The sequence below is a fragment of the Harpia harpyja genome, chromosome 13, assembly GCF_026419915.1.
Source record: "Harpia harpyja isolate bHarHar1 chromosome 13, bHarHar1 primary haplotype, whole genome shotgun sequence".
Classification (NCBI taxonomy): domain Eukaryota; kingdom Metazoa; phylum Chordata; class Aves; order Accipitriformes; family Accipitridae; genus Harpia; species Harpia harpyja.
In genome coordinates this window covers 26,885,685-26,910,927 of record NC_068952.1, presented here as the reverse complement: position 1 = coordinate 26,910,927, position 25,243 = coordinate 26,885,685, and the positions used below count along the sequence as shown (strand labels likewise).

Genomic DNA, 25,243 nt, shown 5'->3' with positions numbered 1-25,243 from the left:
TAAATTTTTTTTCCTTCTTCCTTTTTGCACTTTTGGTGACATAAAGGAAAAAGGAAAATGATGATATAAAAGAAAAAAAAAGAAAAAAAAACCCTCAAACATAAAAGAAACAAGTAATGGAATTATTTCTGTTTTGAAGAACTTAAAAACTGAAATTAAAAATCGGGCCGTTTATATTACTGAAGCAGTTACCTTCCTCAGTCTGTACAGCATTGGTTAATGAACATCATCTTGTTTCTGGTTCTTTATATACTGAAGCTTCCCTTGCTCAGTTGTTGAAATTTCTGGGATTGTTGTTGTTATTACTTTTTTTTCTTTTTTTAACCTGTAGAACTGGAGACAATTCCTTTTACCAGTCAGGTTGATTCTGTATTTTCAAAATTTCAGTACAGCTGACTTCTTACTTGGGATTCTTGGTTCCTTCCAGGCAATCCCACCACCTTTTCAGGCTGCAGTCCATGAAGTCTCTTGCATGACTGTTTGATTCCCTTTTTTTTCTTTCTGGGCCATCTTAGGGGACATTGTACTCTCTTACAGGACTGTTCTTCCTTGTTAAAAGAACATGTTCTTCTTGACTTGACTTGAGTACTGTTATGGTACAACATCCCAAGAGATGTGTTTCTTTAGAGCCTTTATTAATGGGGGGGGGGGGGGGGGGGGGCACAGATACTGAGTACCAGCCTCTCGGTACCTCAAGTACTGACCTGCCACCATGCTATTTGATGTTGCAGTGGTGTCTCTGCAGGCTGTGTAAAGAGAGGAGGTGATGTGTAAAGTTGTCTCTTCTTTCAGAAGGTTTCCTTGTAGTAACTTCTGCTGTGTCTGTTTTCCTTAGGCAAGTTATAGTTATAGAGGGAGCAGCTCATAAGCAACATTTTACCTTACTGATCAGCAGTCTGAACAGCTAAATTTTATAGAAATTATTTTGAGAGGGACCATGGCCACTATCAACAGGCTTATCACTGTCTGGCCTGCTAAACTTATTCAAACCTAAGGCTCAATACCAAGGCTAAGATATACACACCCTGCAGGTAGATAGCTGCCTGTGATAGAGCACAGAGCCGGACTACTCTTCCATCTGTTCTTCTGCTCCAAAAGGTGCTTCAGAAAATCGAGTACTATAAAACTCATTTTGCTGTCTTGCTGAGAATGGGATCACTTATTCCAGATTTCCAGATGTTGTTGTTTTGGCAGTGCAACAGCCATGCTTGGCTACCAGAATTCCTTGGGTTTCTTCCTGAAAGACTTCTGTCTCCAAAACAATGTTTTCCATGCTAATAGCTTGGATGATGGTCAAAGGTTTTCCTAGCACAGCTGGCTGAAAAGAATGCAGACTATTTAAAAGTCCATCTGAGACCATTCGCTACTTTGACATTCTCCTATGCATGGATTGGTTTTTAACCAAATGGGAAGTCAGTTTATAAAATTTTGGACGGTGGGGTTTTGTTTGCTTACACTGTGAATGAGTATGTGAAGCTTTGATTACTCTGAATGGGAGGGATTCTTTTCTGCAGAAAGGAACATTGGTTCCCACCAGTCTTTTAAACATCTTTTTCAGCCCTTTTTCTGGAAGATTGTCCTATCTTAAGTTATTTAATCTGGCGATTCATATTTTTTTATTGTCTGGTTTTGTGTTTTGTTGTGGTTTTTTTGTTTTTGGGTTTTGGGTTTTTTTTAAGCAGTTGATTGGGAAGAATATGAGAGGGCAGAAGTACAAGTTACTGATCTAATTATTTAATATTCTCCTGCAACTCAAATCATCAGTGATAACGAATGTGAGGCAAAGAATACAGAAGATACAGGCATGTCTGAAAAACCGTATTGTGAAGGCGATAAAACTAAGAATGGTAATTTCAGCTCATGAGAATTGGAAAATCAAGGTCCACAACTATATTTCCATCACGTGTGGCATTTTCTCTGTGAAAGACTTGTGAATTTTTAGGAAGTTTGATCTACCTATTTTCCCAGAGGTTATCGGGATGTTGAATATAGGGTGGTTGAAGTGAAACCTAGTATTTTTATCTTAGGCTTTTAATACTGCTTTCAGATTGTGTCTGTACTTTTTTTTTGTATTGTGGTGGGTTGACCCTGGCTGGACACCAGGTGCCCACCAAAGCCACTCTATCACTCCCCTCCTCAGCTGGACAGGGGAAGAGAAAATATAACAAAAGGCTCGTTGGTCGAGATCAGGACAGAGAGATCTCTCGCCAGTTACCATCATGGGCAAAACAGACTTGACTTGGGGGAAAAATTAATTTACTTTATTACCAGTCAAATCAGAGTGGGATAATGAGAAATGAAAACAAATCTTACAACACTTTCCTTCCACCCCTCCCTTCTTCCCAGCTACAGCTTCACTCCCAAATTCCCTACCGACCCCTGACCCCCAGTGGCACAGGGGGATCGGGGATGGGGTTTATGGTCAGTTTACCATACGTTGTCTCTGCCGCTCCTTCCTCCTCAGGGGCAGGACTCCTCACACTCCTCCCCTGCTCTGGTGTGGGGTCCCTCCCATGGGAGACAGTCCTCCATGAACTTCTCCAGTATGAGCCCTTCCCACGGGCTGCAGTTCTTCATGAACTGCTTCAACATGGGTCCCCCGCGGGATCACAAGTCCTGCCAGCAAACCTGCTCCAGCGTGGGCTCCTCTCTCCATGGGTCCACAGGTCCTGCCAGGAGCCTGCTCCAGCGCGGGGTTCCCACGGGGTCACAGCCTCCTTTGGGCACCCACCTGCTCCGGCGTGGGGTCCTCCACGGGCTGCAGGTGGATATCTGCTCCACTGTGGACCTCCATGGACTGCAGGGGGACAGCCTGCCTCACCATGGTCTTCCCCACGGGCTGCAGGGGAATCTCTGCTCTGGCGCCTGGAGCACCTCCTCCCCCTCCTTCTTCACTGACCTGGGGGTCTGCAGGGTTGTTTCTCTCACATGTTCCCACTCCTCTCTCTGGCTGCAATTCTGCAGTTTGTTATTTTTTTTTCCCCCTTCTTAAATCTGTTATCCCAGAGGCACTACCGTTGCTGATGGGCTCGGCCTTGGCCAGTGTCAGGTCCCTGTTGGAGCCAGCTGGCGTTGGCTCTGTCGGACATAGGGGAAGCTTCTAGCAGCTTCTCACAGAAGCCACCCCTGTAGCCCCCCCTGCTACCAAAACCTTGCCATGCAAACCCAATTATTTATATATATGTTTTAAAAGATTTTTTTTTCTTTCTTTAGTAATATGTAGGCACTTATTTCTGCGTTTCATTCTCACAAGGGAAAAGCATCTTCCAAAGTCATGTCTGCTAGGTGGGTTAAGGTACAAATTCCTGGAACCTGACAGTGCTAATTGCTCTTTTTTGCTGATTGCTAGAGGTATTCTTTTTTCTCTCCCTGCCCCCCCCCCAGTATCTTCCTTTTATTGACTCATTTATCCCCTTATAGTAACATGCTGCTATAATGCAGTCTTTTAAGAATCCTTTTCAGGTAGTATAATAAACGTTTGTGAGATTCCTTGACTTTACTTGTATTTCTTCTTGCAAACTTCCTTTTGAGTGATACCTTACAGTGGAGAATATAATAATGTTATCTAACACCGAGGTTAAAGGGAGATACATTAAAACTCTGTCTGTTGAGAGGTGGCTCTTCCTCATTCATTGAACACTGGTCTGAGATAAAATGGTTGTTGGGCAATTAAGGAGACATGCATGGTAGAGGAGAACCAAACTTCTTGCTGTTAAGCATAAAGAATAAGCAAATGCATTAAGTACTAATGATGCTTCTTACTAATGGGTCGTTTAATGTGGCAGTTGTCTTGTTAATAACTATTTCAAATATTTTAAGTATTCCAAGTGGAGTTCTTATTTTTATTTTTTTAATTCCTAATTACAGGATCTTCTGCTGAGCCCTTTTTTCCTTTTAAAATTTATGTGTATTTCTAGTATGTTAAATTAATCTACAAGTTGTTTTTAAAAAAAACCTGTGATTTTCAATTGAAAAATTGAAGTGCTATTCCATGAAGTTTCTCAGCTATGATTTTTGCATATTTCTCTTTGTTCCTTTTGTCTTGCATTTTATTGAATCATCACTGCTTATCCTTAGAATGTGCCCATTGTTCTGGGTAAGAAGTCTGTTAAATGTAAATTTATCAAAAGTCTTAAGCGTTTGACTTTTCAACTATTATGTTAATCATAAAGCAAAGAATCTGGAAACAAACATGACTATTGTTTATCTACATTTTATGTCTTCCAGTACTTAAGGCTGTTTTCTTAAATTAGCAAATAAGTACTACTTACATGGAGAAAATACTTGTTTTACAATGATCCAATCTCTAAAACTAACCACAGTATTTAATATACCTAACTTCCCAGCTTCTCATGTAATTGATTGCCCCTCCACAAACTGAGGGCAGCACCATCAAAAACCAAAAGAGAACCTGCAATTATTTTCATTTGGCTTAGATTTAATGATTCTGCATTGTTTTCCTTTCTCTTTAATTATTCCCTGTATAAAACTGGGTAGAATATGGTTTCCTAATGAATGGGTGCATTTACTGCTATGAGTGTTTCACCAGTTTTGATTTTTCAGAGAGGGTTGGGGAAGCCTAATTTTGCAAGTCTGGAGAATACAATTATTTTCAAACAATCTGGAACTACAGTTTTCTATGTTTTTACATGTATCACTAGAGAAGTGTTGGTGTTGCACAGTACCACCTTCTTGTTTGCTTGACCAGCAAACAGAGTTTGGATGGTTAAAAAAAACCCTTCACGTTGATAAGCTATCTTGGTCATTAAGTTAATAAAAGATGATTCTAAGAGATGCAAATACTGGAATTTGTGCTCTACCTTTCCGCTTTCCTCTTGCTTATTCTTTCCCCTTATACGTGGCTTCATTTATTTATGGAGTTTTCCTTACTGTTCTTTGGTTTCAGATGCGAGTGTCTCTCTGGTTTATGTGGTTTCCCCATGTGCGAGGCAGGCTCCGTTCCTCAGATAGTTTCGCGTGGAGATGGAACACCTGGCAAGTGCTGTGATGTCTTTGAATGTGTCAATGGTATGTGAAGCTTTCTCTTGCACCTGGGGAGAGGATTTTATCTGTCTGGGGGGGATGCTGGGCATTTGGTTATTTTTACTATGTTGTCAAGATCTAAGAAATAATTTTCTTGAGGTTCATTCAGTAAGAAGGAACTGGAAGTTCAGCTGAAGATACTGAAGTGGGAAACTGTAATTTGTAAGTTGTCACATTTCTTTAATTTCTGAAAAACTTTTCCCTGCGACCCACAGGGAATTACAGTTCTAGCAAAACTCTCTCACTACATGTTTTTCAGGTACTCTTTTAGCAGTAGCAAACACAAGAGTCCGTTTAGAAGTTAAATTTTTGCTAAGCACTGAAACTGCTTGTTGCAGTACTGTAAGCAAAAGCATGCTGTTTAGACTATGGGGTTCACTTTAAGAAACATTTGCAAAGTAATTTTTAACACGAATGTACAACTTTTGGAGATTGTGAGTCAGTGTAAGAATGGACTGATTCACATTCTTTGCTTCCCAATGTAAATGTTTAGAAAATGTTTAAAAACCTTGAATTTGTTACACAAGTGACTGTATCTCAGGACTGCTCTGTTATATCTATAGAACTGCATATATGCTGTATATAGTGAGTTGGGAAGAGACTTACATATTTGGCTGTTGGTAGGCAGGAGGGGAAGAATATTCTTGAAGGGTTGCACGCTCAGATAATTTCTGAGCATAAAAAGTTGTGTGTTGGTGCAGTATATACTAATTAATATTTATGCAGCAATATTTAATCTTGTTTAGTGGTGCATATATCATATGTTTGAAATAGCTTTTATTTTACATTCTTCATTGTATACGCATATATATGTAGAGAGCGCCGTGTTGCCGCAGGAGAATGTTTCTGATATTTACATGTAGCAGTATTTTAACTACTCAAATGCTGATTCAGAAATAATGCTTAGTACATATAATGGGATGTTATATATAAAAATAAACTTCTTTCATATGAATAAAAGAATTTGCATCAGGAAGAGTCACAGGTTCTTTAGCTTTCAGATTAATTGTTTCACTATTTGGGATAAGGTTGTAGATACTGTAGAATTAAATGCAACTTACCTAATTTTTGCTTATATACCCCGTGTTACACTAAAGTAATACTCATCTTCCTTTGTTTCATATTCATGTCATTCTGTGAAAGTATCATTTCTGAATTTGATTTAACTGTGGGGTATACCTCAATGCAGTGTTTGATCCAGGATTTACTTTAGTACTTTGAGCAAGAAATGAGAAACCAATATCTGATACGATGTCTTTGCTGGTGTGAAACAGTCTCAAAGGTACAAACCACCTTGCTAACATTCCTGTTTCTCTTCAGTCCGCAAGTTATTTGTGGGTACTGCTATCAAAATTGTTGCAGTATATGTCATATCAGGTGTCAGATGGAGCTGTTTATATTGCCCACTTTTTTTTTCCTTAGTCATTTTCATATCCTATTTCCAAGGAGGAGTTCACTTTTTCATTTTTAACAGTGTATTTGGACTGCTTTAGCACTGTTGCCCTGTGCATCATTGCCTTGTTGCTCACTGTAACTCACTCCAGAGGTTCAACCTGCTTTTGGGTCAGGTTTTCTTTTTGCCTCTCAGGCTCTCCCATTCCTAATCTTCACCTTAGTAGCCTATGAAGACAGAGTAAATTGGAAGAAAAAATAGGAGTTTTTGAAGGGAAGTTGATGCCACAGAGGGAAGCAGAAAGGACAGATTGGAGGAAAACGAAGGTTTGTAGGAAGAGAGACTCTTTTGTCTTGTTTATGTCCTTAAAACATCAGGTTTAAAATATTACAGGCCAGCATGAAAATTATTTTTTTTAATAAGTTCCTCTTTTAAAAAAAAAAATAACTCTGAGAAACCTGGTCAGAAAAGTTCAATACTTGTGCTTTTTTTTAAAAAGGACATTTGTCCTTATGCTACCTAGTGCTACAATCAGATTTTAAAAAATAATGCTGTATGATGTGACTTGAAAGCACTTTAAGTATATTTAGAAGTGAGAAACTTCCAATTTTTAATTTGCAGTTTTTAATTGATGCTTCATTTTGGAAAGAGGAAATGGTTATGAGCCTGAAGATTATAACTATTTTTATCAACAAACTGGGAGCAACTGTGAAACTACTCATGAGTTCTGTACATAATGTTTGGATTGTGTGGCAGATCATTAGTAAAGAGGACAGAATAGTCGTAGAACTTGATCTGCATTGCTTTATAATTTGGGTTTTTTCAAGTGCATTTTAGGATGGTTAGGTGGTTCTTATATCAGGGACAAATATTGCAAGCCACACCTCTAAAACCTCTAAATTCCTAGAAAACTAATTCTGACAAGAATTTACTAGATAAATGTCTAGTGCAATGACAAACTGGTAAAAATATATATATATAAAATCCCTACCATTACTTCTGTCAGTTTAAAATGAATAGGAGGGGAGAACATTGCTTGTGAGACCGATAGTTGAATATAATAGTTCTGGAGATTATAAAAGGGTCTTGAAATACTAACAAGTGTAGCAGAGGTCTAGTAGATATCAGTGACAGATGGAAAAAATATCTTACAGTGAAAGGCTTAGATCAGTTTCTTCACATCATTAAAAAAAATTGCCATCAAAGTAACAAGAGCCAAATCTGTAAGATCTAGGACATGCTGTTCTCAGCAGTGAGGATGGTTAGTTGTTGGCACAAACTGCCGGGAGGATGCTGAATTCCTTATCTTCATCCTTTCCAATTAGGATTAGATGCCTTTTTAAAGAATATGTTTTAATCAAATGCAAGTTAATGGGTTCATAGATGGTAAGTGAGGAAGTAATGTAATCAGTGTTACTGAGTTCCATTAGTTCTGTGTTTGAAAACCTCTGAAAACAGGCAGGAAGATGGAATAAAAAGGACATGTGCACAGACACATTAGTATAGTTTTCCTGCTGTTGTAACATCTGTTTAATGTTAGAATTAAATAAGGGGGCGAGGAGGGGAAGCAGCCAGGAATAATACTGATCATCTAAGTTACCTTAAAATAAAGGCATCCATTACAAATAAGTGTATGTAGACTGCAAAAAAATCCGGTTTGTGTATTGTGGGGTAACTAAATTGTGTATTTAGGTAACACTAATGATGTGCAGAGCGTCAAAGCAGGCCAGCTTTCTGCAATATTTATTGCAAGTATGTGCTAATGTGGTGGATGCAGACTTGTGTGTTCAGAGAGGGTGTGGGGAGGCTGCCTTTACTGAATAGGAAAGAGGTCTGCTCTTGTTGCAGAACAGCATTAGCCAATGTTGAGGGTGTAGTTAATGAATAAGGGCAGCAAAATACGTGTTGTGTAGACTCTGCAGTATGTTCTCTTTGTTGTTTGTCAGCATTTTTGGGACAGATCAATCATTCTTTCACAAATATTATTCCTGGATTTAATATAAAACCGACTTAAAAGGTCTACAATACGTCTGTAGATTTTGCAAGGTTATCTTTGTTACCAAAACACACTGTTTCAGACTAGCTTTTAGTTAATCTGGTTTAGGTAAGTGTATTAATCTGAGGTGAGAGAAATTTCTACAATAATTACTCTTTGCAGATCGTGGAGTTGGATTTCCTGTTTGATTGTAGATACAGCAGTAAGTCAATACACTAATCATTGTTTTCATGCTTCAGATTTATATTGGGTGTGTCCTTATGCTTCCCATCATGTGTAATCTGCTGTTTCTCATAGTTCATTATATAATTATATAGACATTATTTATCACCAAAATAACATTTATTCCTGCTTGGAAATGGTCCTGATATTTTGATTTAATTGGAGCTTGTTGTTAAGTACCTACTGTCTGTGACTGTTCAATCTTTGCATAGGTTGAGCTGCTTTGGGGATTTTTTTATACAGGAAAATTTAGAAAGTGCTGAGAACAACTTTCTCATTGGTGACAAGAAAAAAATATATTACAGAGAGCTGATGCTCCTAATAATTCTGTGTGACTTTTTAATCATCATTAATATATGCAGAGATCAGAGTATTTTATGTAAAACTTATACTAACTGGAGACATAAATTTGTGCTTCTTAAAACACTGCTGTGGTTAAAAGAATTCATCATTACAATTAATGCACAGGTATTACTATCGTTAGAATGTGGTTCTTGTCCAAAGGTGAGTCAATTAAAAAGGTCAATTTTAAGGCATGCGTTGAATCCTTCATTTTGTGGGAAAGCCTCTTTGTAAATAAAACTATTCTGTATTTTTTAAATGGTGGTAGGAATCAAGCCAAAGTTCTCTTCTGATGCAATGAAGTTCCTCTGTCATGATTTATCCAGTATGAGTATTTGGGCCATCCCAGAGCATACTCTGCCTGGTCTTTGGATGTCAAAATGATAGCTTGGACAATGATGGCCACAACTTTCTTTTTTCTTGCTCCTTTTTCCTTGTCAGAAGAAAGGTCTTTACTGTTTAATTTGTAAATGAAACCTTGCAGCTTTCTGGAACTGTTGGTAAACACTGATTTACAAGGCAATTATGATAGGATTTTGTCAGCCGTCTTTGCTTAGAAGATGGCTGGCTAGCTGTTTCTCCTAATCCTACTTTCTTGATGACCCTCAGGGCAAGCCCCAGGTCATGCATGTAACAGAATTTTAGCCTGAAGGGGACAGAAGTGTGATTTGCTAAATTTAACTCTCTGGCTGCCACAAAATAGTTTAACTAGAGGTATAGCTGATATAGCTATGTACATCACTGCTTGTTGCATATGGGAATCGGAGACTAGTATGGTGGTGTTCAGTAGTCAAGCTTTCAGGGAAGAGCTACATCCATAGTCCAATATGCTCATTCCTGAGAAGTGTGAAGTAGATACAGAGGAAATGAGGCAACATGGGAAATCTGTAGCAAATAATTGCATCTTCATATATGAAACTGAAAATGAGGTTTTGCTTATTGTGTTGTTCCAGTGCATTGTAACAAAGTGCACATTTTGGTGAAAGTGGGAGTGTATATTGCTTTGTTTTAAGGTAGGTTATTCCAATTGCTGTGAAGTTTCCCTGCTTGCACTTACATGAAATCTGTTTTCCATCTAGAGAACACTAGATAGTCTATGATACAAATTTGGGAAAAATTGAACAAGAGATTCCCAAGATGCAGTCCTTCCCCAAATCCTACATTTTACAAAAGTTAATTCAAGGTTTCTTCTGATCCACCCAAAATATATTACTCGCCAGGATTTTTGTCTACTAATCCTAGTGTGCTGCCTTTTCTCATGGGAGAGCTTGTAAGGAAAAAAAATTGATTCAGCATTAAATCACGAGCATCAACAAGTGAATCTAAAGAGACTGAAAGCTGTGCATGCAGCAAGAGTAGAAGTCTTTGGAAACAAGAGAGTATCCAAACTTGCTTGTTCTCTAATTAGGTATTGATGCATGGGTCTCTTGAACTGCTAAAGCACATACTGACTGTGAGCTCTGCCTTAGAAATTTGAGAAAGCAATTACCAAGCATCCTGCAGCTGCTTCCTTCTGTCAGTCAGGGCTTCCATTTCTCAGTAAGTTTACTTGAATACAATAGCTACTTTAAAAGGGTCTCTGATTGCTTTTTGAAAGATGGAAAATTGCATGTGTGAGAGTGGTCCTCATTAATGTGGCCATGTGGTCCAAGGTTGAGGGGACCAGGCTGCTTTCTGCCATGGCCACGTATAAGCTGTGATTTGAGAGTCCAGCCTTGCCAGGAGTGGCTCTGGAGCCCCACTTCATGTCCCTTTCCCCCGGAGGTGAGGTGTGGACTTTCGTTGCCCTGTCCATTGAAAATGGGACTACCTGATGCATGCACAAAAATAACTGGTATTGATCCAGGGGAAAAAAGGATGACAACTTCCCCTGGGACTTAAGACTGTGACCCTTTCTGTACTGCTGTTTGACGCTGTACTGGTGATCACATGGTGGTATAGTAAGTGATCTCCTAAATACTCAAGCTTATTCACTTGACGTGACACATAGCCTGTGTTTTATAACTGCTTCTGTAATTTTTTTTTCCTCATTTGAGAAGACACCACTGACATAAATGAGGCTTTTCTCTTTTCTCTGTGCCTCTGGGCTTTCTTCATACTTGCGTCTCTATACAGTGGTACTGCATTGGAGGAGAGATTAAAAGTCCCTCTTTAATCACACTTCTTGTCACCTGTTGATGCACTTATTCTGCACAGCAATTGCAGTTCCATTATTAGGCTCATAGTATGGGAAAGGATAAAGGTGATTCCACTATTTCTAAAGGGAAATAAGAATCACCTGTTTCTAAAGGGAGCATCAATGAGTACTGAAGGAATTTGATGGGGAATATTGAGTTAGCAAGGAAAATTTTCACTGAAGAAGGAAGAATGGAGTCCAAGTAAAACATCTCTCAGACACCAGTTAATTAACACAGAGTTCCCATTATTTGTTGCACTAATCCTGACAGAATGTATATTGCGCTTTCATTAAACTTATTTTCCCTGTGCTCTTAAGAAATAAGGATTTGACCAAGGTAACAGAGTCTGTCGTAGAGCAGAGAACTGAATATAGTCCTGATGCTAATTAAACATTACTGCATATCTCTCTGGGCATACAAAACCACAGAATTTTATGGTGGACTTTAAATAGACACCTGCTTAAAAATAACAAGATGCAAAGTGCAGCTTGCGAGGTGTAAAAGATAACAAACTGTTTGGTAAGTAATAAAAGGCAGATTAATATTAAAGGAAAATAACCTGATGCCAAAAAGGTAGAGAGATTTAGTGATTCTGGGGTGGGATTTTGGATTTTGGGTTTGCTTGTTTTTTCTTCAGTCAGAACATTTAAACAGTATTTGGAAATCATGGCTAATCACCAGCCACAGCAGTGTGAGAATTTGGTCTAGTATACTGAAAAAGCAGATCAGTCTGCCAAATCAACTCAAAGGTTTTAGATCCTCTGAACTTTGATTATGCTCACTGTAGTCTAATTGGGAAAAGTATCTGAAACAATGCAAGTCATTACCAGTTACATTTAAAACAGGAGGGAAGAGGAAAATGCAGAAAACTGAAGGCCAGTCAACCCAAAAGTCCTCATAAAAATACTCAGTCTGCAGATGCATATAAATAAAATAAATAATTTTTAAAAATGTAAATAAGTAAATGGGGAGGTATAGCAATTGTCAGGACCACAGCTGGATGCGAAACCAAGCTCAAAGCTTTTACAGTGGTTCGGTGTGAGTGGGAGGGTTGGTCAATGGGTAGTAGAGACTGAGTTTTAAATAATGTAAGGACAAAGTCTAACTCACTTCTTTCATTCATATCAGTTAATGAAAAACAAGATGCTAGATAGATTTTGTGGAACTGACGGTATGTCATATAGAAAGAGTATTAGATGCCAGATGGTGCAGTTCTGTCTGGTTTTAAAAGTAAAAAAAAAAAAAAAAAAAAACTTCTAGTATTTACTTTGGAGACGTAGTAATGTTTTTTGCCAAAGTGAATTTTCTTGGTAAGTTAATGTCTTAGTAATTTTCTGACTCTTAGATATTTCTAGATGCTTAAATGTGGACAAGGTTGCTAACATTTGGAGGACAAGGTTAGAATTAAATATTTTTCTCAAAGAATGGAAGAAATGGTTTGACCTGTTATAATGCCAAATCACAGCCTTGTGTTACAGGTTTGGGGATTCTTTTTTCCTGCAATTTTTCACTTCTCTCATGCACTGGAGGCTTATCACAGATGTACTAGCAGTGAATGATGGGCTGTGCCAGTACCTTTTAGTGGTGCTGAGATTGTTTTAGATGCCTATGTCCTGGTAACATGCCTAGGGCTAAACTGATCACAGGATGTCTTTTCTTTTGTGATAGACTGACAGAGACTACTGGGATTTAAATGCATTCCTCTGTTAGGAAGAACATGGCTTGCTTCCAAGAATTGCTTGGCGATTTTACCGAGAAAATCTGTTACTGTTGAGGGGGTTTTAGAGCACAGCCACAGCTCTTGGTGGCCCCAGCTCTGTCCTTTGGCTGTCCTGGTGGTTTTCTGTGGTAGGGCTGTAATGTACTGCAGGATGTTAAAAAGTAGCACTGCTTAATTTCCAGAAGGAGATACAGACAAAAAGGGGATAGCCTAGAGGAAAGCCACAGAGACAATCAAACACTGAAAAGCATTACCTGATGCAGAAAAATTAAAATTGAAAGAAATGTGTGTATTTTATCTGTAAGAGAGGATGGGGGCAGGGACCCAGGATGAGTCCTCTTAGCAACAAATTTGCACGTTGGAGGAAGGTAAAAAACAGCAGGACATATACCTTAAAGATGGGAAAAGTAATGAAACTTGGGAAAATTCCTGTTTGTTTGCTGTTTCTGTCTAACCTGAATTACCATTGCTGTGATTTGAGCTTAGTTACAGTAGCTAAAACTGTGGAATTGTTTAATAAGCAGGTTGCAGTTTCTCCATTACCAGTGGTTTTAAAGCAAAGATTACACCAGGGATGTATTGGGTAAAGCTGATTCTGTTGGGAGATCTTTCCTCCAACATGCTCTTTTCCATGATATGGTGACTTGGAAATAAGTCTTCTGTGTCTATGGGGAACACCTCGCAGTCTTGTCTACTGTGTGTAAAAGACACGTATATCAACCTACATGAGAGCTGTCTTCTGAAGCTGCCTAAAGATTACTGGATTGGGATCTGCTGCTGAGGTGGACAGAAAATTTTAAGACTGTTGTTGAAAGTCAACACTGTATATAGATTGTGGCAGCTGGATGTACAAGTGGTTTCTAATGTGGTGATATGGGCTTTCTCTGCTAGAAACCTAACTATAAAAATCTGATTATTTCCATTTTGTTTTAAAGGTGAATTGCTGAATTTGATTTTCCTCAGTGTCCCAAGTATCTTTTAATATCTTTTACAGGCTGCAGGTGCCATAAAATATTGTTTCCTTCCTTTAAGCTGTGCTAAGTATGTATAAATAATTGTATAAATGCATGCATAAATAATTGCATTGATTTACAAATAATAGTTACAGGTTTGTTTTAATTCTGATCTCTCTGTTTCTGGATGACCTTTTTAGAAGATGGAGGACCAAAGGACTTTCAGAATGGTCCTGCAATTGTGTTAATAGGGAATACACTGCACTAAGCAGTACAACCTGAATAGTGAGAACCCAAATTTTTTTTTTTTTTTTTTTTTTTTTTGTACCTAGCTTGTTTTCATATATTTGCAAGGAAACAAAAGCATACAGTGTATTGGCCTTTAATGCTGTTATGGGCTAAGTCCAATGAAATGTATCCTTCTCTTTTTTAAACCCCCTATCAGCACAGCTTTTGAAAAATGAAAAGCTTTTTTGTATTTTGTTTATACGGACACAGGATTCAAGTTTATCAGTTTCCTTCCCTTTCATTTAATCGAAAGTTCACAGCACTTGCCCCAGTTCCTTCCAAGAGTCTGGTACAAATACTTCTGTACGCTGAAGGAAATCCAAAGTGCTGGAATCACGAACCTTTTAATCCTTTAAACAACAGAAAATTGTTTTGAATCTCACTTCCACTTCAGGAGGGCTGGGATTTCTGATACTAAAAAAGAAAATGCTCAAACATGCCTACAGGCAGCTGATGCCTGAAGCATCTCATGCACTCGGCATAACTGTGTGCAGAATTGCTGCCTCGCAAGGGGTGGATTGCCAAACTTGCATGTGTTTCTGTTCCATGACTCTAATCAAAGAAAACCACAAGTATTGGGAAACTAAAGAAATCTCAGTAACAGAAGTTTTATTTTGGGCTAGTTCAGCCAATAGAAGTGTATTTAATCAGATTTAAAAGTATAAGGTAAAATACCTTAAAAAACTGATTTGATAAAATGGATTGTGTCTGTTTGCAGTTCAGATTGGAGATAAAGGTCTTGAGAAATAATCACTGTTTGTGTCTGTGTAGTGTGAGGCTGTGTGGTTCGCTGCAACGCTGACTTTTAGGGCTCTTGCTCCCAGAACAAAAAGGCTGTGGCTGTGAGATCTGTAGAGCTAAATTTGTGCCAGAACTATTTCTCATTTAAATCTGTGGCAGGAACTTCAATGTCTAATCAAGGCCTGTCTCTTAGTCATACTTAACTTTATATAGGAGCAGAGATGTGTTATCATCTGTCCTTCAATAGCCAGTATAAACTCTGTCTTGTTCTGGGTACTGTCCCCTCTGTCCTGGCTCCTTTCATGGACGGGCAGTTGTATGTCTGTGCTTGGTCGGGATCAATCTTGTATTACTGGGTTATCTGGTAGCTGGCAGATACTGAATTCATGTTCACGAATCTATGGCCTGGGTGTAGGTCTCATGCCCGCTCTTTCGTTGTGGTAGAAACATCAGAAAGCAGATATCAGAAGTAGTATCAGAAAAGGGATTTGGGGATTTGGATATGTTTAAGCGCTTTGTGCTATGAAGTTCAGTCAATTTAAATTACTTTGTCACGCAGCGAAGCTTTGGTACTTGAAGAATTCTACCTGTAGTGTTCTCGTTATTGGCAGAAGAATGAATTTGTGGTTACTGGTCTTTAGGAAAAGATGCATTTATTTAATGTTTACTTTATGTTCTTTCACTCCTTTGTGGCTGCCATACGTAGATCAGCAAGGCAATAAAATTAGCACTTTAAAAAAAAAAAAAAGAGAGAGAACTTGGAGAATCTTCCAGCATATCATGGTGGAAGAAATGCATTGTTACAATTCCATGGCGTGGTGCTCAGTGTTTCATTAGGCTTCCACTTTATGAGCATCTAAAGCTAGAGTTCTTCGTTTAGTGCTTGTTTTGGCTTGACTGAGTCTTAAGACTTCAGTCTTACATATGGTTCTAATAAAAGTAATCCTTGTCTCATAGGTGGATGTATAGGCATAGGTCAGTAGTTTAGTATGATTGTATACAATACCATAAATCTGGATGGTAAAAATACACGTATAGTGAAATACTATGGTGGTTTTCATTGTAGGAATAAAACATACTGTTTTCTTTTAGGATTTACAATTACTTGCTTGGTCTTGTTTTGGACATTTTAAAAACGAATGATAATTCATGGAAGATGATGTTTCTACTTCTAGCTAGGCAGAAGTTGGGGAGGGTAGAATCAATAAAAATCTGGAAGGCTGCAATCAAAACAGTAAAGTCAGAAGCAAATGGATTAAAGGCCTTTTGAGTTGTGTTGGCACTTTCTTCCTTTTTGAGAAGGTTTTTAAACTAACAGCTTGAGCTGCATAAACTTGAAATATTTCTCAAGTGTTTGTTTATGTGAATTGCTTTCTAATGAGGTCATAGCTGTTTTCCCGGACACAGTGGTATTTCCTCCTCTTACTCTTTTATGCTGCTTTCTACATTATGCCTTGAAGACAGAACAGGCATATAAAAATCAAACATTGCTCAGGATGCTTCTAGGTTTCAACTCTAATGCTTTACAATCATATTAAATGACTTGAGGCTGGAGCTCAATATAAGTGTATGTGGAAAGAAATACTAGAGTCCTTGAAATGCTTTTGAGTTTTAAAGAAAACCTGTATCATTGTCAAGAGTAACTCAGATGAAAAGTTTTTAGCCCCCAAAAGTAAGAGGATTGGGGTGGGTGGAAAGGAATCTGCAAATGCTGAATTTTCATTTAAATATTTTTCATCTCCCATGTGAGACTGAACACTGACCTGACCACGAAGTGGGAACAGTTTTCAGCCCTATGTGGCTAGCCATTACGCATGTAAGTGAATGAATAGCCTTTTCCATGCATTCTACAGAAATCAGCACCATAGGCAATTGCCCTTTCTTTCCTTCACTATGTTTAGTTCAGATGTAATGAAATTTGATGGTTTTATCTACAGTTTGGTAATGTTTTTAATTTTGACTTTGTTGCTGAAATAGTTTCCTGTTTGCAGAACCGTTGGCTAGATTCGTAGCTTCTGAAAAAATACATCTGTTTAGTAGATACTGTTTTACTTCAGGTAGCTGTTTTCAGGTCTCTAGGGCTAGTGTCATAGAAGGCCACGAAGTTTATTCTGAAGTGGGGAAGAAGGAGGAGGCTGAAGTCATTGAGTAATGTAGTAATGAAACTGTGAAGTCATGATTTCCTAATGACTAATGTGGTATATTATAGCTGAACATAAATTTGGAGTATGTCTTCTACGGTGTCTTGAGTCACAATGATTCAGTCCTGGGCTGTGGAGCTGCACAGCATTGTGTGTGTGTGAATTAGGCTGGTTGAACAGAATACGCTCTGCTGGCAATAGGTAGTGGAGGTGGAGGAAGGTTCGTATGTGTGGGGTAACTGCAAGTTCAAAAGCCCTAAGGAGACCTTATGATGTATTCATGATGTGTGGATCTGCTTCATAATCTGGAACCAAACCTCTTTGGTACAAAAAAAAAAATATTAAAAAAGAAGAAGGTTAAATCTGCAAACTGTTTTGTTGGTTTAGTTAGCATCTTTTTTTCTTTTTTTCTTTTTTCTTTTTAATGTTAACAAAGTAAATAGGCAATGTCCTTCCCAAAATACTTAAGAATTTTCAGAGGCTTTGTTTCCCATGAAGTTTGAATTTAATTATACGTGAGGGCTCTACTGTAGATGGAGGCATACAAGAAATAGTCATCTTGTGTTTTTGAAAGACTAAAGTGATCACATAAATATTTGTTGCAATTGAGGTTATTTTCTGTGGGGAATATAGATGTGAGCTGATTAGTACAGCTCCAGGTTGCTTGAACTGAAAAGTATTCAGTTCTGCATAACAGATCAGGCAGTCACGAAATACATTTGTTGGGGTTTTTTTTAAACATAACCCTGTGGATTGGACAGCATTAGTGCAATTTATCCACCTGTGTACGAAGTCCTGCAGAAAGGAAGATTACGCTTAAACCTCAAAACAGAAAAATCTGTTGCTTTATGTGCTGAAATTTGAAGTATCTTCTGGCTCATCTAGAATGAGAAATATTTAACACCTATGAAGAAATACCAGTGCTGTAACCTTCCTTCAGTATTTTAATTTTTAAAATGGAGACTTTTAATTGTAAATAATTGCTGTGAAAGTAATTTTGAATGGCATTTTATTTTTTCCATTGTTGAAACAGACAATAAAATATACCATGTTCTTAAAAAAAAAAAAAGACTGTATTTGAGTTTAAAAAATGAAAGAAAAATCAACTGTCTCTTTAATATCTGTTTTTGTCAGTAGCAACACAAGTTTAACTATTTCCCATTTATCAATATCTGTAAAATACATTATTCTTTTTTTTTTTTTTTCCTTTCCTCCTTCTTTCAGAAGTAAAGCCAACTTGCATATTTAACAGCATGGAATATTATGATGGAGACATGTTTCGAATGGATGCTTGTCGGTTTTGTCGATGCCAAGGTGGAGTCTCTATTTGTTTCTCTGCCCAGTGTGGTGAGCTACACTGCGACAGGTACTATGTGCCAGAAGGAGAGTGCTGCCCAGTGTGTGAAGGTACAATATCTTTTTAATCCTGTTTGCTTATTAATTTCCGCTGCTTTTTTTAATTTGGTTTTTCAAGGCAAATGAGCAAACAAGTGTTTTATTTTGTTTTTCTAAACTTTGCAGATTCCTCCTTAATTCAGTTTATTACTACATTTTTGCTGTGTCTGAGTGTGCTGTCTTGTTCTTTGCAGTGCTTCTCTGATGTTGACACTCTACCCTTTTCATAGAGAGCTGTTTGGGTTTCCTTTCCTTTCTGCATCAGAACTTCCTTAGACATGGTCAAGTGAGCAGTACTTTTTGGGGGCCCTTCTTCCCAAAGGACGTAAGAAGCTGTTCCTAATTTCTGCACCAGGTATTTAGAAAGGCTTCTCCAAAGCAACAGTGGTGGCCCTACAACACATTTCCATTGCTTTGCAGCCTGCTTCTTCCAGTCTTGTACTGTTCAGTTAGAGCAATGCATACGCCTTCTTTTCTCTACAATTATAGCAAAGACAAGGGGCAGTAATCTGACTTCAATATTTCTCTCTTCCTCCTTTGCCCTGTTGACAGCCTTCTGCTCTGTTTGCTAGGCCTGCAGTCCTCCTAAAAAGGGCTCTGTGGGAAATTTCACATTGACCCTCTTGCTTACACTAGAAAATATTTGACACATCTTCTGCCGGAATACAACCAAGATTCCAGCAGAGGGAGATGGGGCTGGGGCTGGTGCTCTACACTTGGATTTCACCCCAGTGGGGGTCAGGTCATGGCCACAACATAGACAAAGGGCCTGTGAAGGACTCCTGGTCCCTGTGTTTAAATGTGAACTTACAAATGACTTCTCAATAAGCAAAATAAGCTGGAAATCTCAAATCTCCTCCTAAGAGGAGAGGAAGCTAATTTTCAGTGTCACTTTCAAACACTTTGCAGTTTGCTTAATACCAGTATTCCTATAGTTCCTTGCAGGAGCAAATAAGCCAAAAGATCCATTATAGCTGTGTTTCATTCCAAACAGAGAATTATGAAAGTAAAGAACCTCGTAAAAATGAGTCTAAAAGAGACAGCTGTAAGAGTTGGGCCTTCTCAATCAGCACAGGATCTAGTGAAGGATACTGTTTTGGTGCCCTGTTTTGTTACAAACTATTGAAAGCTTCTTCAGAGATTTAAAAAAAACCCCAAATCTGGATAATGAAATATCAAGGTGGTAAGGTAGGAAGTAGGAAGTCATTCTTTAAAGAATATTTTTATTTTTATATATTTTAGTGTATGATTTCATATCAGATAGGTTAATACCTGGTGTTCACATGCAGAGAAGCTGAAATACAAATGCTGTAGGCTTAAGTATTCTAAAGAGATACCAGTCCATGTTTGCCCTTTGTTTTAAGATCTGGTCTACACATTCATTATTAACTATAGTTGGAGGCAGGATGCTAGACTTCTTGGTCTTTCCTGGTACAGTTGTGCCTATGCTTTTAAGAGCCTTCAAGCTGTGGGGGAAAAAAAAAGGATACAGTGCTATACCATCATTTAATGACAGATTGAAAAAGTTTAGAGAAGGCATCTCTGATGTGGTAAAGCCCTTCCTGAGTAAGTGCAGATCCACTCCTGAAGAAATTGCTGTATGACCTGCTGACTTTATAGACTATGTGAAGTCTGTTGGTTTTTTCCTATAATTACTATTTTCCACATGTGTGAATGTTCTGAGATTTGGCATTATGAAATCATTATGACAATGTATATAGATACATAAACAATGTATCTACATATCTGCTATATCTGGGCTCTCTATCAGCTCTGTCATACTTAAATGTGGGTGCTGATTTTCCACATTGGACTTACAGTTCTAGATATGTCCTTCATCCTCTTTGGTGATTTAGATATTCAACTATCTTACCATTTATCAATAAATTGTTCTGCCGTATCATCATACAATGTTAAAAGTTGATTTCTCCATTTTTGCAACCTTCGAATCAGACTATCAAGAAAACCTGTTAACATTTCATGAGTTGGTATGTATTAGGTCTGCAATGGAAATTTCTTCTTAAGACAGGTCCTTAGTAGATAGAATAAATTGGATAATGATTCATAATTATTGAGTACAATCTTCTTTTTCAAGTAATGGCTGTGATTTACTTTCTGCTCAGCTGACTGAGATGCCAAGTTACAGGACCCTTCATCAAATCATTTGGCGCTGTTTGGCTTGCTTGTTTCTGTTGTGTGCTTTTCTGATAGGGCTTATAGCCCTGAATCAAGGAAGTCTGATTTCTGACTTCTGAATGATTGGATGGTAAGGTATATGTTGTTTCTTATTATAAATCCCTTTTTATTTAGTGGAATTCTTATAGGTGAGGCTAGAAACTGGCTCCATTAATGTATTACAATTTTCCTGGTTCCTTTAAACACTTAAGAGAAAGCTCTGATCCCTTTCTTAATAACTCAGGTTATGTTAAGTGACACCTAAATCGACAAGATAAGTCTTCTAACTGGGCAGAATGTATACTTAACAGCTTGCCCATTCATGCTTTTCTAGTTGGTGAAGAGGTAGCATTTTCTTCTACCTGCTCTCTTTCTATTTGATTATTTCATGACTGATTTTCAGGGTGATTAATTGTTTCCTACTAATGTTTTCTTGATGACAGAAATGTAAATAAATATAATGCTTTCTTCTTTTCTGCAACAATTTTAAAATGGCAAATGGTAAACTTGATATGCATTGTGTAGTACAGGCACAAGCCCTTCTTGCCTTAGCTACAGGAAGAATTCTGTCTCAAAGTCCTGTAGGGTACCTCAGCATCAGGAAATGTAATTTGCTGGGCTCAATTTATAGCTTTAAACACTACTGACCTTTTAAGGGTGCCAGGAACTTTGTGCTTTGACTCGCATAGGAGACTATTGCAAATAACATGAGTCTTATATGGCTTTTCTGTCCTTTCTCTGTATTCCTGTGTCAGTCAGAATCCTGTACATGAGCTGAATGATGAAATTCACTTCATTTGTTTGTGTATGATTTGATTTTTGGCTAGGTCAAAATAGTTAATTACAGATGCAAGGTAATTCTAAAACATAAAAGGTGCAAAGTTAAGAGATTAGGAAACATTTTAATTTTTAAATGTCTTATTTTAACCAAACACCTGTTTTTGATATTGGCTTAACCCATTTTTGCTAAAATTGGGAATATCACTAAAATTCAGGATGGGAGTGAATGCCAGGTAGAGGTTGAAGTTATGTGCAGTTTCACTCCAAGTGTTCAGAGTTTGACACTGCCATAATAATAAGACAACCACTGTTAGTACTGCTACTGGTTTTATCTACACTTAAGATGTATTGCCTTCCTTCCAAAGGGGAGTGATGAAACTTCAGAGAAATATTCCAAGTTTCATTCAGTACCTTTTTTTTTCCCCCCCTTTAGATAGGACATCTCTTTTCTCCCAAGTCCTTCAAACTTAACACTTTCTGAAAATTGACTTATGGGTAAATGACTTGTGCTTATTTGATGTCCGCTATCTGATGTCTGCTAAAAAAAATGCTTTTAGTTGTATTTATTGTTTTTAATATATTGAATTTTCTTTCATATGTAATTTGTATTACTGCTTGCTTTGAAAGCTTGACCTAATTACTGTACATTCTCAGATATTTAAATTTTTGAGTCTAACAGTTACCTTTTTATTAGCACACATTCACATAATGCATTTTTTTTCCTATTAATATCAGTGTTGCTTATCGCATTTCTGAAGAGTAAAACATGCTATTTCTGAAGAGTAAAAGCTGCTTTTGTTTCAAGACATGAATTAGCATATACAGAGTTGCATTATTTATTTGCATGAAACTTGAGGAGAAATCTTACTTAAAGTGTGTGTCCCCAAATTCTGTTATTTAAATACTCGAGTCTTAATTTGATTGTTAGCAGGTAAGTGGGTCTTGTGGCTTTTAAGGGGAAAATGCTCCAACTGAAATGAAGTTGAAAACTGAGCCAGATCATCTGTTCAGGAAAACTAGTATATCTCCAAAACTGTGATGAGATGTAGCTTAAGGTAGTCTCCTTGTTCCAGCAGGAAATGTGCAAGAGGTCTCATCTTTGCTCATACTATAAAATAGTGGTGCGATGCTGACACGAGTCATTCCAGTGGTTCATTGAGACGTTTTCATTTTCCCTCAGAATTTAAGTTGGTACAAAAAATGGATCAATAGATCTAAGATCCATTTTGTTCTGTAGAACAAAATCAAAAAAATCAAAAAATTAAGCCTTGTAATTGTTACATAAAAAACTTAAGTTGAAATAGTTAAAAATAGAACACTGAATTTGTGAATGTTGAGTATAAGTTGACTTAACTCTTTTGACAGTAAATTTCGGTATTGAAATATCGAAGTTGTTACCTATCTTCTTTTATCATGGTATACCACAGTGTGGTTCTTTCAGTGTTTGATAGTGGCTGCACTTAACCCTTTCTAGGTAATGTAAAATCACGGTATTGTGGTTATCCATACGTAAAGTTTAGCTGTAAAAGGAAAGATAAAAACTGTTCTGTTGCAATTCCTCTCATTTCAGACCCAGTTTATCCAATAAATAACCCTGCTGGCTGCTATGCCAATGGTCAGATCCAAGCTCACGGAGACCGCTGGCGAGAGGACGACTGTACTTTCTGCCAGTGCATCAATGGAGATCCACACTGTGTTGCAACGGCCTGTGGGCAGAGCTGTCTAAATCCTGTTAAAGTCCCTGGGGAGTGCTGCCCGGTGTGTGAAGGTAAGATTGGTATTTCCTCTATTACGCTTCAGTCTGCCATGGCTGCTGCTTACCTGGCAATTCGTGGTTTACTTTAAAATTTTGGAGGATTGAAGTAGCTGGTACAACATTGCCTGTGACTGAATAAACTAGCTAGGGTGGAAAAAATAAGAATGGTTCAACTACACCTCTATGTGGCAATGCCCGATACTCTTGGCCCAAAAGAGTATAGTAAAGAGATCATTTAAGATCAGCATTGTTCACCAGTTTTACTCTTGGTTTTGCTTAAAGCTTAGTAATAAATATAGGAGAGTTAGAAGATCAAAATGTTCATCAGCTGGTATTACTGATAATTGGATTATTCCTGGTTTCTTATTCACCAGTGTCATTTAGTTACAACTAAAAATCTCTTTGCACAATGTAGTTTGATATTTGATGTAATTATTTCAGTGAAACTTAAAGGATGATATTATCTGGGAGACAGATTAATTTTTAGAGTTTAAAATGAAGTTTTCATTACCTTGTGGAAATACATATATCCTGTATAACTGACTGACTTTTTAACCTAACTATATAGTAAATGTTTGCACAGCCTGGCAATGGAAATGTGAAGATTTGCAAACTGAGACATTAAAATAATTGTATATATGTATGTACGTTCAGAGTTGCTTTTTCTGGAGGAGTAGTTCATCAGGAAAAACACCAGATTGCTAAGTTTAGAAATGGTTAATCTAGACCTGTCTTCAGAGCCGTCTTCACAGTCTACAAATGCTTGTGGGTACTCGGTGAGCTACCACTTACATTTTTTCCTGTTCCCTCTCTGATAGAACAAAATTAATTTTGTGTAACTGCATGTGTCTCAGGGCCCTTCTTGGGTTGCAGTATCCATCCAAGTTCACTGGGATACTTACTTTTTAGGATAAATCTGAGGAGCATAAAGGATTTCTTACAGGTGCTCTTTCATTCCAAAATTCACATCACAAGGTATGAAGGTGTCTGATAATGTATAAAAGCTGCCAGTGAATTGTAGAGAGTTGCTACTTGCACTGAATTAATTTAACGATGAGGAAGCAGGTTAAGTGCTTTTAAACACCAGTGATCCCCTCATGATGGATATCACAGAGTATGTGCTGTCACCCTTCATTATTTAGCATTTATATGAGCAAGCTTGGGATGGTAGTGAAGAGAGGAGAGGTTGATGGAAGTATTTTCAATATGTTGAGGGTTTTTTTTCCTCCAGTGAGAGAAGGATGGATTAATGTCTCTGTTTTCCTGTTCCAAATTGGAGAAAATGGATGAGAGATAATTGGATTAAATGCTTATCTATATCAGGCTCAGATAATTATGATGAACTGTGGGAAGCAAACACAGGGTATAGCGTAGGCTTTCATCGTTCATTACTAAAGGTTACAACATATCCAAGCTGGCACTTCATTAAGGTACCACACTAACGCATCTACAGTGCTTTCAGAACACAAGTCAGCTCATCTGGACTAGGTTAGGTAGTTCTGTGCTATAACATGTTTTTACTCTTAGAAGCAGAAGTAGCTAGCAACTTCTTAAGTCCATAAAAGTTTTTTTGTTGTTGGGGCGTGTGGGATTATACTTATGATGCAAATGATGTCAAATAGATCAAGACTGACACAACAGCACCATGGAATCAATATTTAAATGAGATTCTTGTGTCATCTTAATTATATCTTCTCAGAAAATAATCTGACTTGTTATTTTGTTTGTCATGTTAGCTGTTTTATGATGCACATTTAATTGTAGTCATCTGGTTTTGAGTGTGTCATCTGGAGGAGAGCAATACTGAATGGTATTTTGAGTGACTTCCTAAATTTTAAGCTTAAAGCATCACATTTGACTTAGTGTATCTTTGATAGCACATACTGCCAAATAAACAATCAAGGGTTAATGAAATTACATAAATGATGGAACCAGCAATTAGTGGAAGTAGTTTTAGTTCATTCTAGGAGGCGATTTGAGCATACTCAGGTACCAGTGGTCAGAGGATAACTGAAAACACACTTGAATCTTCTCTTCTTTCTTCTCTTCCCTTCCCTCCCCCACAGCAAACAAACCCAAACAAAACAGATGATTATGCTCCATAATGCCAAGTTATTTAGT

The 25,243-nt window shown here is 37.7% G+C and overlaps 1 protein-coding gene across 4 annotated transcripts in view; it reads left to right on the top strand.

Moving 5' to 3' along the window:
• CRIM1 (cysteine rich transmembrane BMP regulator 1) overlaps positions 1-25,243 on the top strand; it is a 203,579-nt gene that overhangs the window by 115,509 nt on the left and 62,827 nt on the right. For 3 of the 4 annotated variants that reach the window (XM_052805796.1, XM_052805797.1, XM_052805795.1), the window contains 3 exons: positions 4,907-5,028; positions 18,241-18,423; positions 22,937-23,134. In XM_052805796.1, the coding sequence (XP_052661756.1) occupies positions 4,907-5,028; positions 18,241-18,423; positions 22,937-23,134 (503 nt within the window). The remainder of the gene's footprint in view (positions 1-4,906; positions 5,029-18,240; positions 18,424-22,936; positions 23,135-25,243) is intronic. The other variant, XM_052805798.1, reaches the window with a different exon arrangement.